The 17,540-nt window shown below is 35.3% G+C and overlaps 1 protein-coding gene across 1 annotated transcript in view; it reads right to left on the bottom strand.

Annotated features, from left to right (window-relative positions):
- IL1RAP (interleukin 1 receptor accessory protein) overlaps positions 1–17,540 on the bottom strand; it is a 160,043-nt gene that overhangs the window by 22,467 nt on the left and 120,036 nt on the right. The window contains exons 5-9 of the mRNA XM_068971468.1: positions 13,828–13,993; positions 13,279–13,350; positions 11,178–11,304; positions 8,515–8,663; positions 4,192–4,197 (exon numbers count right to left, since the gene is read on the bottom strand). Of these exons, the coding sequence (XP_068827569.1) occupies positions 4,192–4,197; positions 8,515–8,663; positions 11,178–11,304; positions 13,279–13,350; positions 13,828–13,993 (520 nt within the window). The remainder of the gene's footprint in view (positions 1–4,191; positions 4,198–8,514; positions 8,664–11,177; positions 11,305–13,278; positions 13,351–13,827; positions 13,994–17,540) is intronic.

The raw sequence follows: 17,540 nt of genomic DNA on the forward strand, positions 1-17,540 counted from the left end.
ACTGTGCTGCACCATGTTAAGTACTTGTTGCTTGTTCCCTCCAGTCTCACAGACATTCTGGGAATTGAAATCGAAAGAATGACGAATGGAAAGCTTGAACCAGTTCATATATACAATTTGCATCAGAACCACAACCTGAGCTGAAGCCTGTCTAGCACCAAATCCTATGTTCCTTCTACTTCACTCTACAGTCTTCCCAAGTTGTTTTAAATCACAGGTACCCTTTCCCTGCCTTTTAATATTCATTGCTGAATTTTTAGATTACCTAGACTTAATGACAATATGAAATATCAAAAATTATCAAGATAAAGAGTGGAAACAGTCATTTCTAAAATTCAATTACATTTTAGTACATAACATGACAAAAAATGTAATCTGGAAAATTCCCAACCATGTATAAATTAAGTAACACATTTCTAAATAAATCATGGGTCAAAAAATAATTATAAAAAATTAGAAAATAATTTGAATTGAATGGTAATGAAACTTCAACATTTCATCATTTGCTTGTTTAAGTTAAAGTGGCCTAATGAGGGAAGTTTATAGCTCAATGCTTATACAGGAAAAAAAGAATTATTTAAAAATCAGTGATGTAGCTTTCAACTTCAGATGATAGAAAAGAACATACTAAATGCAAAACAAGCAAAAAGAAAAATACAGAATAAAATGAATAAAATACAAAATAGAAATAAATGAAAACATTTTTGTTCACTGAAAAAAATCAGTAAAACTGGAAAACCTCTTTATTGATTGATAAACAGATCGGAGGAAAATATAAATCGCTACTATCAGGAAAGAATGGAGGGAGAATGACTATAAATTCTGCATGCATTAAAAAAATAACAAAATGATGTAAAAACTTTTTATGCCAAAAATGTGACAACGTAGATAAAGCATGAAAAATTATTTGAGGAGACAAATTCCCCAAACTGACACATGAAGAAACAGAATATCCAAATAGCTACTAAAAAAACTGAATTCATAATTAAAAGCTTTCCTATAAACAAAATGCCAGGCCTAGACAGTTTCATGGGTAACGCTTTTAAATATTTGAGTAAGACGTAATATCAATTTTATACATAAGCTTCCAGATAATAGCAAAGGAGGGGTCATCATCCAATTCATATTATAAGGCCAGTATGACATTTTTACTAGTCATATCCCTGCAAGGAAAGAAAATCTCAGACTAATATCTCTCATGAACAAATATATGAGCAAATTCCCTAACACAGAAATCTTCTAAGATATTAGCAAATCAAATACATCCATATAAAAAGGGTAATAAATTCTGATGATGTTGGGGTTTACCTCAGAAATGAAAGGTTGTATCAACATTTTGAAATCAGCCAATGTAAAGTATAATATTAACAGAATAAAAGAGTAAAATAATATCATCATCTTAATGGATAAGAGTCTGAAAAAATTCAAGATACATTCATTATAAAAATAAAACGAAACAAAACTCTCAGTAAACCAAAATATAAGCTTAATACTTCATGTAGATGAAAGTCATCTACAAAAACTTACAAGTAGCATCATAGTTATTATGAAAACTGAATGTTTGCCATCTAAGATAGGAAGCAATGCAAACACGGCTGTTCTCAATTTTTGCAGATCGTGCCACTGGAGGTCCGAAAGAGTAAGACAGTCAGGGAAAAGAAACCAAAAGTAGGAAGTTTGGAAAAGCAGTAAAACTCTATTTATTTGTGGGCTTTCCAGGTGGCACTAGTGGAAAGAACCTTCCTGCCAATACAGGAGGCATAAGAGATGTGGGTTCCATCCCTGGGTCAGGAAGAGCCCCTGGAGGAGAGCATGGCAGCCCACTCCAGTATTTTTGCCTGGAAAATCTCAGGGACAGAGAAGCCTGGAAGGCTATAGTCCACGGAGGTGCAAAGAGTCAGATATGACTGAAGCAACTTAGCATGCACACCATGATCAAGTGTATAGAAAATGCTAATACATAAAAAAAAAAAAAACAGAAACCCTATTTAATTAGTGAATTTGGAAAAGTCAAAGGGCCATAAAAATTAATTCCATGTTTTTTTTACAAATCTGCAATTTGAAATGAAAATATTCGAGGTTTTTTGTATTTCCATACAAATCTTGAAATTATTTGTTCTAGTTCTGTGAAAAATATGGCTGGTAGCTTGATAGGGATTGCGTTGAATTTGTAAATTGCTTTGGGTAGTATACTCATTTTCACTATATTGATTCTTCCAATCCATGAACATGGTATATTTCTCCATCTATTAGTGTCCTCTTTGATTTCTTTCATCAGTGTTTTATAGTTTTCTATATATAGGTCTTTAGTTTCTTTGGGTAGATATATTCCTAAGTATTTTATTCTTTTTGTTGCAATGGTGAATGGAATTGTTTCCTTAATTTCTTTTTCTACTTTCTCATTATTAGTGTATAGGAATGCAAGGGATTTCTGTGTGTTGATTTTATATCCTGCAACTTTACTATATTCATTGATGAGCTCTAGTAATTTTCTGGTGGAGTCTTTAGGGTTTTCCATGTAGAGGATCATGTCATCTGCAAACAGTGAGAGTTTTACTTCTTCTTTTCCAATTTGGATTCCTTTTATTTCTTTTTCTGCTCTGATTGCTGTGGCCAAAACTTCCAGAACTATGTTGAATAGTAGCGGTGAAAGTGGACACCCTTGTCTTGTTCCTGACTTTAGGGGAAATGCTTTCAATTTTTCACCATTAAGGATAATGTTTGCTGTGGGTTTGTCATATATAGCTTTTATTATGTTGAGGTATGTTCCTTCTATTCCTGCTTTCTGGAGAGTTTTTATCATAAATGGATGTTGAATTTTGTCAAAGGCCTTCTCTGCATCTATTGAGATAATCATATGGTTTTTATTTTTCAATTTGTTAATGTGGTGAATTACATTGATTGATTTGCGGATATTGAAGAATCCTTGCATCCCTGGGATAAAGCCCACTTGGTCATGGTGTATGATCTTTTTAATATGTTGTTGGATTCTGATTGCTAGAATTTTGTTGAGGATTTTTGCATCTATGTTCATCAGTGATATTGGCCTGTAGTTTTCTTTTTTTGTGACATCTTTGTCAGGTTTTGGTATTAGGGTGATGGTGGCCTCATAGAATGAGTTTGGAAGTTTACCTTCCTCTGCAATTTTCTGGAAGAGTTTGAGTAGGATAGGTGTTAGCTCTTCTCGAAATTTTTGGTAGAATTCAGCTGTGAAGCCGTCTGGACCTGGGCTTTTGTTTGCTGGAAGATTTCTGATTACAGTTTCAATTTCCATGCTGGTGATGGGTCTGTTAAGATTTTCTATTTCTTCCTGGTTCAGTTTTGGAAAATTGTACTTTTCTAAGAATTTGTCCATTTCTTCCACATTGTCCATTTTATTGGCATACAACTGCTGATAGTAGTCTCTTATGATCTTTTGTATTTCTGTGTTGTCTGTTGTGATCTCTCCATTTTCATTTCTAATTTTATTGATTTGATTTTTCTCTCTTTGCTTCTTGATGAGTCTGGCTAGTGGTTTGAGAAAGAAGAATGGAACTGGAGGAATCAACTTGCCTGACTTCAGGCTCTACTACAAAGCCACAGTCATCAAAACAGTATGGTACTGGCACAAAGACAGACATATAGATCAATGGAACAAAATAGAAAGCCCAGAGATAAATCCACACACATATGGACACCTTATCTTTGACAAAGGAGGCAAGAATATACAATGGAGTAAAGACAATCTCTTTAACAAGTGGTGCTGGGAAAACTGGTCAACCACTTGTAAAAGAATGAAACTAGATCACTTTCTAACACCGCACACAAAAATAAACTCAAAATGGATTAAAGATCTAAATGTAAGACCAGAAACTATAAAACTCCTAGAGGAGAATATAGGCAAAACACTCTCAGACATAAATCACAGCAGGATCCTCTATGATCCACCTCCCAGAATTCTGGAAATAAAAGCAAAAATAAACAAATGGGATCTAATTAAAATTAAAAGCTTCTGCACAACAAAGGAAAATATACGCAAGGTGAAAAGACAGCCTTCTGAATGGGAGAAAATAATAGCAAATGAAGCAACTGACAAACAACTAATCTCAAAAATATACAAGCAACTTATGCAGCTCAATTCCAGAAAAATAAACGACCCAATCAAAAAATGGGCCAAAGAACTAAATAGACATTTCTCCAAAGAAGACATACGGATGGCTAACAAACACATGAAAAGATGCTCAACATCACTCATTATCAGAGAAATGCAAATCAAAACCACAATGAGGTACCACTTCACACCAGTCAGAATGGCTGCGATCCAAAAATCTGCAAGCAATAAATGCTGGAGAGGGTGTGGAGAAAAGGGAACCCTCCTACACTGTTGGTGGGAATGCAAACTAGTACAGCCACTATGGAGAACAGTGTGGAGATTCCTTAAAAAATTGCAAATAGAACTACCTTATGACCCAGCAATCCCACTGCTGGGTATACACACCGAGGAAACCAGAATTGAAAGAGACACATGTACCCCAATGTTCATCGCAGCACTGTTTATAATAGCCAGGACATGGAAACAACCTAGATGTCCATCAGCAGATGAATGGATAAGAAAGCTTTGGTACATGTACACAATGGAGTATTACTCAGCCGTTAAAAAGAATTCATTTGAATCAGTTCTGATGAGATGGATGAAACTGGAGCCGATTATACAGAGTGAAGTAAGCCAGAAAGAAAAACACCAATACAGTATACTAACACATATATATGGAATTTAGAAAGATGGCAATGATGACCCTGTATGCAAGACAGGAAAAAAGACACAGCTGTGTATAATGGACTTTTAGACTCAGAGAGAGAGGGAGAGGGCGGAATGATTTGGGAGAATGGCATTCTATCATGTATACTATCATGTAAGAATTGAATCGCCAGTCTATGTCTGACGCAGGATACAGCATGCTTGGGGCTGGTGCATGGGGATCACCCACAGAGATGTTATGGGGAGGGAGGTGGGAGGGGGTTTCATGTTTGGGAACACATGTAAGAATTAAAGATTTTAAAATTTAATAAAAAAAAAAAAAAAGTTAAAAAAAAAAAAAATGAAATGAAAATATTTAAATATTATATATAATAGTATCAACAACATAATAGAGATAAATTTAACAATATGTGCAAAAGACTTGAAACCAAAAAATAAAGACAAGCATTGCTGAGGATATTCAATTAGTCCTAAATAAACTGAGATATAATGTTAATGAATTTAAAAACTCAATACTGCTAAAATTTCAATTCCCATTGAATCAATTTATAAATTAGTTTGCAATTCCAATCAAATCACAGGAGCCTTTAATGTAGAAATAGACAAGCTGATAGTAAAATCTACATGAAAAATATATGGGCCCTGAATCCATCTTGGAAAAGAAAATATGGAGGAAAGGACATAAAGTATATGAGCATATGATTTCATGACTTACTTTAAAGCTGTCGATCAAGACTAAGTAATATTGGACTGCTGCTGCTGCTAAGTCGCTTCAGTCGTGTCTGACTCTGTGTGACCCCAGAGACGGCAGCCCACCAGGCTCCCCCGTCCCTGGGATTCTCCAGGCAAGAACACTGGAGTGGGTTGCCATTTCCTTCTCCAATGCATGAAAGTGAAAAGTGAAAGTGAAGTCACTCAATCGTGTCTGACTCTTCGAGACCCCATGGACTGCAGCCCACCAGGCTCCTCCATCCATGGGGTTTTCCAGGAAAGAGTACTGGAGTGGGGTGCCGTAAATATTGGACTAAAGACACACAAACAGATTAATAGAACATAATAGGGAATTCAGAAATAGACTAACATTAAGGGAGTCTTTTTTTGGCCAAGGTGTAAAATCAATTCAATAAAAAAAGAAAAAGAGAGATCTTTCAATGTGGTTTCTGTATGGGGGAAAAAAAGACATGGGTCATAAGCCTAAATATAAAAGTCCTCATAAATGAAACATTGTTAATATAGGGTTTAAAAAAGTACCAGCTATAACAGAAGAAACTATTAAATGGACTTTGTCAAGGAATTCAGAGAAGAACCCCTACATATAGCATATGAACATGAACACAGATATCACCTATGAATCTCAGGATTAGCCGGCCCAGAATAGAATACACATAAGCAATCACACAGCTCTTCTGGTACTACTAAGTGCACAAAGAACCAACCATGTTATATGTAATACTAATATAATTTCAGCAGAGATCATCTGGTCTAGTGGATGCTCTGCTGCTGCTGCTGCTGCTAAGTCACATCAGTCGTGTCAAACTCTGTGTGACCCCATAGACGGCAGCCCACTAGGCTCTGCATCCCTGGGATTCTCCAGGAAAGAACATTGGAGTGGGTTGCCATTCCCTTCTCCAATGCATGAAAGTGGAAAGTGAAAGTGAAGTCACTCAATCGTGTCTGACTCTTCACGACCCCATGGACTGCAGCCCACCAGGCTCCTTGTTCATGGGATTTTCCAGGCAAAAGTACTGGAGTGGGGGACCATTCCCTTCTCCAGTAGACACACTGCTGCTGCTGCTGCTAATTCGCTTCAGTCGTGTCCGACTCTGTGCAACACTAGTCACTCCATATTCCTAAAGCCATTCATATTAAACCATTGGGAACACAGCCTTCTGTGAAAGAAGAGTTACTCAAAGCAGCTCTGGTGGACAGACTTCCGTTTCACTCCTAGATTCAACATGATTTCAACTGATTCTTTTGATCCTATCCATCTGACACTGTTATTAATTTATTATTCCTCCATAATTGTTTCCCAAAACACATGCCTTAGAAGATGAAACCCATGTTCCATACCTAAACATTTGGAATCAAGTCAATTTGAATCAATTCTACCTACTACATTTCAACTCTACTACATTCCAATTTGATATTCATATCAAGTATTAACATATGAAAAAATCATGAGGCTCTGAACTAAATTAACTTGATTGATTTTGCTTATCACAGACCTTAATTATACTTGAGTATAAAAGCCTTTGTCAAATAATACCTACAAAAATCTTGTGCAAGTATAATAAGATCTAACATTCATTGAGCATATAATATTTATATATGTTTATATGCCAGTAACCGTGCTGAGTACTTTAAGACAACTTTGTGAGGGAGTGCTATTATTAATATTTTGCCTACTCTAAATAGAAACTGAAGTTCAGAGAGGTTAAGTGATTTTTTTCCAAGGTCACAGAATTGGACAGTATTCCAACGTAGGCCCTCTGTGTCTAGACTACAAAAAATGAATTGCAGTACTATGAAGAGGCTTAGTAGTATTCTTATGAACTTACTTTGGGAAACACTGTCTTACAACATGCAGTTCAGTCTTCTCTTTTTACACTGCCTTCTGAGGACCAGAAGCAATGAACTATTCAGAACCAATCCACTAAGTCTCCTTAAGAGGCATATATTTCAGACTTTTGCTCTTTACTTCCTAAGTTGTAATAAAATGCTAAAGTGAAGCCTGTATTTTTTAAAATCAGTTTTAAGAGAGGTTTAATCCTACTGCAAAATGCAGTAGTTTTAAATTAACATTTTTAATTTTTTTGTGTATATATTAAGGGCTCTAACTTTGACATAGGTCCAAAATGATTCTGAATGGGTTGACTTCATGTGTGATGAATCATCCTTATTATTATCTAGATCACTGAAAAACATTCATGAAAGGATTCATTATCTAGGGTTATTTGTTAGGTAGAGAGATCTAAAGAAAATCTTAGATACAATATGTTTCAGGAGCAACAGCTCACGCAAGAAAGCTTTATTATTTTTATTTATTGTAGGAAAATATAGTAATATCAACATAGAAATCATTTCACATCACTTTAATAGTTTTATTAATTTTCATTTTAGCAATTGTGGCTAGTGGTGTATTAAAAACCTGCTTGAAATATTGGCACAGAGGATTTAAAATTATCATTTTTAAATTATATTTTTAAGAATATTTTATATCTTACTTAACTACTTACATGCAATTAGATGATTGCTATTTATGTTTCATTATTATAGATAATGCTTCTAAGAATATCGATAGGGACATAATTCTCTTTCTGTTAAGTTACTTGTTCAAGAAAAATTCCAAAAGTATTAAGTCATATGGTATGACCAGTATTTATGACTTCTGAACTCTGCTATCAGTGATTTCTAAAATGGTCTTTACAATTCACCAATGATATGTGGTTCTGCCAGTTTTGTTATATCTCTGAGAACAGGAAATATTCTTTAGTTTTCATTTTTCTTTCTAGATATGAAACTGTGCCTTATTATCATAATCATATGAAATTTTTAAGTCACATATGGGAATTAAATACTAAAACCATAAGACATCATATTTTCAGTATCATTATATAAATGGAAACTTGCAAGATTTTTCATTCAGGTTTAATTCATCACTACGTGTCAGAATGTGCTAAGTGATAGAGCTCTCGTTGTCAGTTTCTCCTTTTCCTTTATTCACTGGAGGGTTGCATTTGGACTTCACACATTCATCTGCTGAGTGCATCCATTACCTTTCTGTTTCACATTGGCTGGTCTGTCAACCTCCCCTTTGGCATTTCTGGCATGACAGACATAGTTGCGCTTGAGATCCTCAGCAGTAACTTTCTTGATGCTCAAAAGCTGAGTTCTTGTCTCGTCTTCTGTTACTTTCAGAATTACACTAGGAGTAGGAAAAAGAAAATCAAAGCATTAGTGAGATTCAAGGGCCAAAGGCTGTATGTAAATCAGACAAGTAGATAATCATAGATCTCCCGGGTGAGGACAGACAGAATGTCAATCAGCTGTGTGCTCATGATCCTGAAGATACAAAAGGAGACTAGCCTCTGGATTCTAATATCATTCTTTACCATCTATACTACTCACAATCCCAATATCTAGATTCAACACCCAGCATTAGCATCATACTACAGGTCACTCTGCAAAGCAAAGTGTCTCCTTTCCTCAAATATATGAGGCAGGATGCAGCATTGATTCAGTGAGAGGCTTCTCAGGACTGACCCCTATGAATTTTGATCGAGGTTTTGCACTTACTGGTTATGTACTTTGAGCATGGTAAGTAATCTTTCCATGTGTTAGTTCCTCCTTTGAAAAGGAGGAAACTGGCACTGTTTAATGCATTATTAATGCACTATGTCTAATTAACTATTGTTAACAGTGCATTGCATGTATTAACTTACTCAAGAATTCTGAAGATTGAGTATGTTAATTCATAAGTATTAGAACAATGCAGGCGTACATTCTAAGTCACTTCAGTCATGTCTGACTCTTTGCAACCCTATGGACTTTAGCCCGCCAGGTTCCTCTGTCTATGGGATTCTTCAGGCAAGAATACTGGAGTGGGTTGCTATTCCCTTCTCCAGGGATCTTCCCACCCAGGGATTGAACCCATGTCTCTTATGACTCCTGAACTGGCAGGTGGGTTCTTTACCACTAGCGCCACCTGGGAATCATTAGAACAATGCTTAATAAATATTCATATAAGCTATTATTATTATCTCACAGTAATAGCTGATGCATTTCAGGGATTCCCAAAACTTGGATTTTGCACACAGATAGAACATTTTGGTCAAAATGCTGAAACCTCCTGGTTATATCCTAAAGAAAGAAGAAACTAATCAGAGCAAGTAAACTTCGTGAAAATAAGTATATCCAGTTCTCTGAAAGTCAGAGATCAAGTGCTTTGGGTCTAAGATCAAGACTGAAGATCTCTCTGAACTACTGTGCTCTAAAGGAAAAAAATTAAATAAAATTCTCTCTCTTACAGTTGACTGACATCCAGGTTCTTATGAGGTTTACTGTCAGTCATGAAAACTTGGTTAAGGGCTGTGATGGAGTTAACCTAAGTTGAACTGCACTGCTCAACTATGAACAGCGACTTGTGTTTCAACAGCAGCAAGGAGGAACAGTATGACTGTCATTACTATTCATTCATTATCTTTACAAGGGTTGGAAGCGCAATGTTCAGAATTCCTGAAATGGTCAATAACTCTCCTTCTATGCATTCAGTCACATCTTTCATCAATTCCTTCAGCAAAAATTGCTACAATATCAGGAAACTCCTTCTGTATTATTAAATATGTTCTGTTTCTTGAAACTCTACACTTTTGTGCATGATGTAAAAATAAAAAATTTTTTTTTCTTTTTACCAGGAACATACTTTTATTTCTTTCTCCAGTTTATTTCTACTTATCCTTCAAATCTTTATTTAGGCCATGTATCATCTGAGAAGTATTACCTAACTCCCTAAAGCTGACTGGAACTTACCAACTAAATCTTTCCAAATATCCGATACTTCCCTTTTACTGCATTTATCACATTGTACTGACGTCTCTGTTGTATCATTGTTATAGCTGTAAAATCTACTCAGTTAGGAACTAAGTATCTTGCATATTACCTGATGATATTTCATAATTTCTGTAGAAAGTCTGAGTTTACTACTAGGGAATAAATATCTTTTAACTTCTTGAAGTTCAAGTAACCTAAGATCTATCGGCACATAGATGATAAGGTGTAAGTTTTCAGAACTACTTTGTCATGCAGTTAGCTGCTCATTTTGATTTATGGTTGCAGTCTTCCTTGCCAAATCAAGCCACTTCAAAAAATATCATGTTTATTTATGTCATGACCCAGCTTGTTATTTTAAAAGTGAGTTATATTACCACCTCCTCCACTTAAAAAATAAAATTTAAAGAACATTAATGTTTTTAGCCAATAGTAAAAATTATCACTTATAACTGTGATATATATGCTATGAAAATTAAAAAGGAGAGGAAGGAGATAGGAAATGCATGCTTAATGGGAGATGAGGAACTGACACAACTATCTGAGGCACAAAAACATAGGCCCAGACTCCAGACTTGAGAGACAGAATAGGGCCATGCTGGCAGGCTTTCATCTGTCTATAACTCTAAGTCCTGGCCTTTCATTCATATAGGATATTCATGCCAACTACTTTCAAGAAGGCATCATAAAGATATAACCATCAGGTAGTATCTGGGGCTTGGATTGCAAGTCTGAGAATCCTCTTTTGGGATATAGCCACTAAAGACTTGAACATTAAGCTGATTTTTGTTACTGACAGGCAAAAATTAGAATTTTCATCAATTAGCATAAACCAGTAGGCATTAGGTTGAGGAACAAGGGTTAGTCACCCCCTTGTCAGTGTCAATGATACCTTTCATTAACAGATACGTCAATAGTGGTGTCCTCTGGCTTTTTTCCATCAATGGTCCACCAAATCTCATTGCGAGAGTCCTTCAGGTAACTAAAATAGACTTTACAGGGAATGAGTAGCTCTTCTCCTAAAACAAAAACCAGTTAACTCATGAATTTGTAACTGTTACATGGTTATATTGGTTGTATTTTGTGATTAATCAGAAGTTATAAAAGTTCTATGTACCTGTAAGCTTACTTCTGATAAATTTCAAGTGGACTACCATACGATAATGTACCATACTTCATTGCAAAACAAACAAACCAGGAAAAGGACAGCAGCTTTTTATATAAAATTATTAGAATGCCCATCTTTTAATAGAGCCAATATATGTCCTAAAATGACAGTATTTGTTCAAAAGGCTCTGATAATGTTTCTTTTCTTAGCCCTAAACCTCCATGGACTGCTCTTCTCCTTTGTTATTTCCCTCACCAACAACGAGAGATTGAGGAATGGTTATCCAGATATTTGGTCCTTGGCCCAGAGAAGATGAGGCAATGCCATCGCTGAGAGGACTGACCAGGCAGGCTGCATCTTGAAATATTCAAGTTATCATGGTTCAGTCAATGAGCTTAAAGACAACTCACAAATAGAAATGCTATGCTATCCTTCTGAGATGGAATATGGTGAAGACAGGGGGAATCTCTAGGCAAAACATGGTAATAATAGTTCTAACAACAGCAGCAGACTCACTGAGGACTTTGAATGATTCCCTGTGTTAAATGTTTTAGCTACTTATCAATAGATACATTTAATTTTAACAAGATATTATGAATTATTTCTTAAATTAATGTTTTACAGGTGCAAAAATTGAAGCTTAAATGCTATCCCAAGGTCAAATTGCAAATAAGTGACAGACCAGGATTTCACCCAGACTGACCTTCTGTTTTTGTTTGCCCAGAACAGTTCTGTTTTATGCTTGCTTTCCTAGTTAGTTATTAATATTGACTGCTTTCATTCTCGAAAGGTTGAGATGATAAATTATATTGTCATCCCAATTTGAACTCAGGTTTGTCTCACTGAGTGGTCATACCCTAGCCTCTCTTCCAATGCAAGGTTCTTATGCCATTCTCTAGACAGTTGCCTATAACAATATGTACAAAGATGAAGTGACCATGGATTCAAGCATGCTTTTGTAACCATAATATGACAGACAGAGGAAAGGCATTTAGATGATTAATATGGGTTTACCCTAATGCCAGAAAGAATGTTCATATTAATATATAAAACCACTACTGAGTTTAGAAAATCTGGTCCATCCAGGATTGGCAGACTCCCTCAGTGTGGTCTTGTGTTTTTCACAAGGCAGATCACTATTTGAAACCGTACCTTAATTTGAGGGGGTTATTGTTCTCCATCTGGATTGAACACTGCTTCTATTATCTTTAGTACATTTTAAACAAATTTTCTTTTATATCTTTCATTGGGTTGGAACTGAATATATTGGGAAGGATACGATATCAAGGATGTTACAGTTTTCTGTGGTTTTCAAGTTAACGAGAGGCTTTGCGTCAGAAGTACAACATATTATGCCTTAACTGGTCAGTTCCAAATAATTTTTATATAGAATGAAAAATACGAAAACTAAAAGGAGAAGAAGATAGCTGGTGTAAACATTTGACGGTGTTCAAACCAAGAAGTACTAGTTTTATTAGTTGTTACCTGTTGAATTCCCAGTTCTGCCCCCAGTCCCACTCCCCAATCCTTTGTAGTTGGGTAGAAGTTTAAGGAAGTCTTTTCTCATGTTGAAGTCTCAGTATACCAGAACCCTGCACAGGCTAAAGTTTGCATCAAACAGAAGTCACTAATCAGGAGAGGAAAACTGCTCACAGAGAAAAAAGAGAGCATCTGCCCTGAGAGAAGCAGAGAATCCCTGAGCTGCCCAAGAGATCAAAGAAGGAGCTCATCCCCAGAGCTGATTTGGTTTCTGATAACACTTCTGTTTCATTTCATGTGTTTCTCTACAAGAGCTCTCTATGCTCTTGCATTAACTTAAGTGACATTTTTTAGTCATTGTAATTAAGAGAATCTAACTGCTATTCAGAGGCACAGCTGTAATTACCCGGTTCTTTCTCATAGACCACATGATCATCAGGTGAATAGATGTGAGGAGGCATTGCATCATTTGGGGAGCCTGTGGTAGAGAGGAAGGAACCAAGGGAGATGATGTCAAATCACAGACCTTAAATTTCACATAACCTATTTCAAAAATCTGCTCTTCTGTGAAGATTGCCCAACTTCCTGGCACAATTTGTCCATTCTTGAAAGGACCTACAGTTCCATGTATAATCAATTACAACACTTCTTTCATTTAAAACAAGCAAACAAAGGGAAAGGAATACATTAAGTATCCTTCATGTTTCAAACAGAACTATTTTATCCAGTGTTTTTGCTTTCCAAAGCCTATAGGAGGTAGGTTTCTTTCTCATACTACTTAGCAATTAATTGATTTCAAGTCTTCCTCAATTGTTTCTTTTATACATATTTACAGTAAACAAAAAGCTAAGCCACTTTTCTTTCAGAATTTACATACTTCTTTATAACAAAATATTAAGAGCCTGAACAAAATTATTGCACTTTGCTGTGTGCACTTAATATAAATCATGCTTACCTACCACCTTTACAGTCTGAGTTCTTGTGAGAGTGAAGGTACGTCCATTTTCTGGATATGTGACCACACATGTGTAATCTCCATTATTTGAAACCATGGCTATGATAAAGCTCAAGTTCATGCCTTCAGGTAGTACATTATTAAAGTTATGTATTTTACGACAGCCCTAAGAAGAAGTAAAGGAAAATATGTTTACATGCATAGAAAATATACAAACACATATATTCACATCTAACTTTGCACAGAACACAGACATATCTATGCTGGCAACAGTTTTTACAAAACTATTTTGGTCCTATATTTGATGATGTTTCTGCTAAGAGTGCAGTAACTTTTATTATCCTTTCTATAAAAGGGAAATGAATATTCTTAAACTGAAATATGAATTCAAAAGCACAAGGTTCCTGTCTCAAGACCTAGTGTTCAAATTCTGGGAATTTCAAGTTAATAGTAAAGCAACGTCAAAGTTTCAAAAAAAAAAAAAAAAGATGGTTAAGGAAGCTTAAGCAAATGCATACACTGCTACTTAAAAAACAACTATTTTTCAATATTTCTACACTGATTATGTTAACTCAGAGTACAGTCATTCTGACCAGCTAGGCTCCGCTTTAGATGTCTGGTTTTGGCATTGGCATCTGTTGACTCACCAGATCAGTTATTTCCAAACTTCTTTGTTTTTCTTCTGTTTATCCCATTTCTTAATTTGAATAGTATAGACTCCAGAATTTAAAAGTAAAATATATTTTATGAGTCTTGGCAAACGTTAAGAGTTTATTTGTACTCTAATTCATATTTTCACATAACTCAGTTGCATTTTAAAATTTTGATGTTAAAATATCTCATTCAACATAACTAGAATCCTGTTTCAGATCGCTCAGCCCCACTAATTGGCTGTATTGTTTTACTCTTTTCCTTTAAAGAAAAGAACCAATACATCATATGTGACAAAAATATGCATTGAACATTTACTTTCAGAAAAAATTTGTGTTCTTTTAAAAATCAATACTTTATTTATGACAAAAAGAACTGGGCATCCTTAAGGTACTCCAGATCTTTAAAAGTCTCAGGAGTCTATTACCAGCTTGTACTTTCAATTCCCTATGTTCATACATTTAACTTTAATTCTTGTATCCTCAAGGTTTTCTTACTTCAATTCCTGGTGCATATGTTTTGAAATATGACAGTTCCACTAAGTGGCACATTTTGTAATTCTCTGTCACAAGAAATAACATCTTTTAAGAACAGTACTAAACTTCTGATTCATGGTAATGATCATCAAGAGGAAGATGACATATACTCAAGTTATTTTCCTGGATATGAATACAATTTATCCTGTTTTGATAAGCAGTGCCTCTAGACAATTGTCACCTCAGCACAGTATTTCAACACTCTAAAGTTATCACAAACTAGGCAACAAAACCCCATATGCTTATAATAAATTTATGTCACATTTGGTTTACGTTGATTTTATACTATCTGTAGAACTATATAATTTTTCTAGCAACTTTTGGTTAAATAGTTCAAAGTCATTTTCCTCTTTCATGTGTTAGCTTGGCTGTCCATGTGAAGTAGACAAATCAGATTAAATATGCCTTAGTTTTACAGGTGGAAAACAACGAGATAGATAAAGAGATATTCTAGATTACACACTGCGGAGCTAAAACCCAATTTTTTTAGACAGCTGAGTAAAGTCTTTCATTAGCTTCTTGATGAAGAATGAACATTAATCTTCATCCATTAGTTGAGGCTGAAAAAAATTATACTGAGACCTGTGCATTGGAAGGACTGATGCTGAAGCTGAAACTCCAATAATTTGGCCACCTGATGCAAAGAACTGACTCATTTGAAAAGAACCTGATGCTGGGAAAGACTGAAGGCAGGAGGAGAAGGGGACGACAGAGGATGAGATGGCTGGATGGCATCACTGACTCGATGGACATAAATATGAGTGAACTCCGGGAGTTGGCAATGGACAGGGAGGCCTGGCGTGCTGCAGTCCATGGGGTCGCCAAGAGTCAGACACGACTGAGCGACTGAACGGAACTGAACTGTGCTTAGGTGTACTGCATCGTTGTATCCTATTCCAAACTTAGCAAGTCTAGAATGTTCTTATGCCCATTTTATAGATGAAAATACAAAGGCCTATAAAGGTTAAGTGATTACCATTATCATGGAGCCAGGCAGTGTCAGAGCTGGAATTTAAACCTAGATCTACATGTTTTGAGGGACTTGCTCTTAATCCCACCAGACACTATCTCCCCACCCACAGTCCCAGTATTAATAGTGTGATGTGGTTGTTATATGAGTTTAATTCTTAGAATTAGTGGTAATCTGGAAAAACATAGCTTTTGGTATGAGAAGTTAGCTACTAATACTAAACTTGTCAACAGCACTCCTTAAAAAAATGTTAAAAAATATTTTTTACCCACTGTAGTATGTGTGTATATATATATGTCAATAGCAGAAAGTATAACATAATATTGTAAAGCAATTATACTCTAATAAAAGAAGACCCAAGACAGTCCAAAGGTTAAAAATATTTCATATTTTTCAAATCAGTAAAAAAAAAAAAACACAATTTTTTTTAACTCACCACATATCATTTATGTAAAAACTATTTAAAACATATTGCTTTAAGAGATATAATATGTGCTATAATTATAAAGAAATGCTTCAGACTCAAAGTCTTCTCATTCATTCATTCATTCACCCTTGAATATTAATCAGTAAACTGCATGCCAGGCACTTTTCCAGGTTCTGAGAGTACAGCACTGAATATAACAAGAGTCAGGCCTCATGGACTTCTCATTAACAGAGAAATGGAATCTGACACATCTAAACTATAAGGAAAATGTTACAAAACAAGTGTGTGTTGATCTCTTGCTAAAGTCTTCTTTCTCTTCACCTTATTCCAAACTCTTGAGGATGGACTTGAAATTTGGGCTGAATATGCCTGACTATCTTTGGTTCTATGTGTCAGTGTTGTAAGTCGAGTTCTCTGGGATTTTCTCCTCTTTCCATAAGGTAATATAAAAATGTAGGCCAAGGACAGGTTTTCTTGGAGCTGATTTGATTGGAAAAATATTTCAAATTGAGGAACATTCCATACAAAGGAGAGAAAAATTTTGGAGTCTAATCTACCATTTAGAAAAATGTGATCATTCAAAATTAAATTAACAACAAAAACAATAAAAAGCTATTCGCTTACAACATGTTAGAAGAGGAAATGAACAAAATTTATACATTATAGGTTTTTATGTATGTAGTGGGGGTAGCTTCAGGGCATTGTTGAACTAAAAACACCCATTTAGCCTGTAGTATCTGATGAGCTCTGCTTTTTATAAGCATCTGCTTCTCGAGGCCCTTCATGGACCTAAGACATGAAGGGAATTTTTGAACATAATGAATCATTCTTGAAAATAAATCCTTCATATTTTTGGTGATTTCAAAATAATTCACTTGGAATCCAGAAAAAAAAAGATATGAACAGAGATTTTGATACCCCCAAAATAATAAAAAGACATTCCCAAATATAAGAAATAGGTTAACAACATGTGGATTCCACTATGAAGCAGACATCTGACTAGAAGACAAGTCATTCATTGAGTTGAGCCATCAGTTCCTCATTCTGAATTTGAAACAGAGTTAAACAGGAGAGCAACTCTTCAACCACATAATGGTAGCCTTGGCAACCTACCACAGTATATAGGTAA

This window comes from Capricornis sumatraensis, chromosome 1 (assembly GCF_032405125.1).
Source record: "Capricornis sumatraensis isolate serow.1 chromosome 1, serow.2, whole genome shotgun sequence".
NCBI classification, from domain to species: domain Eukaryota; kingdom Metazoa; phylum Chordata; class Mammalia; order Artiodactyla; family Bovidae; genus Capricornis; species Capricornis sumatraensis.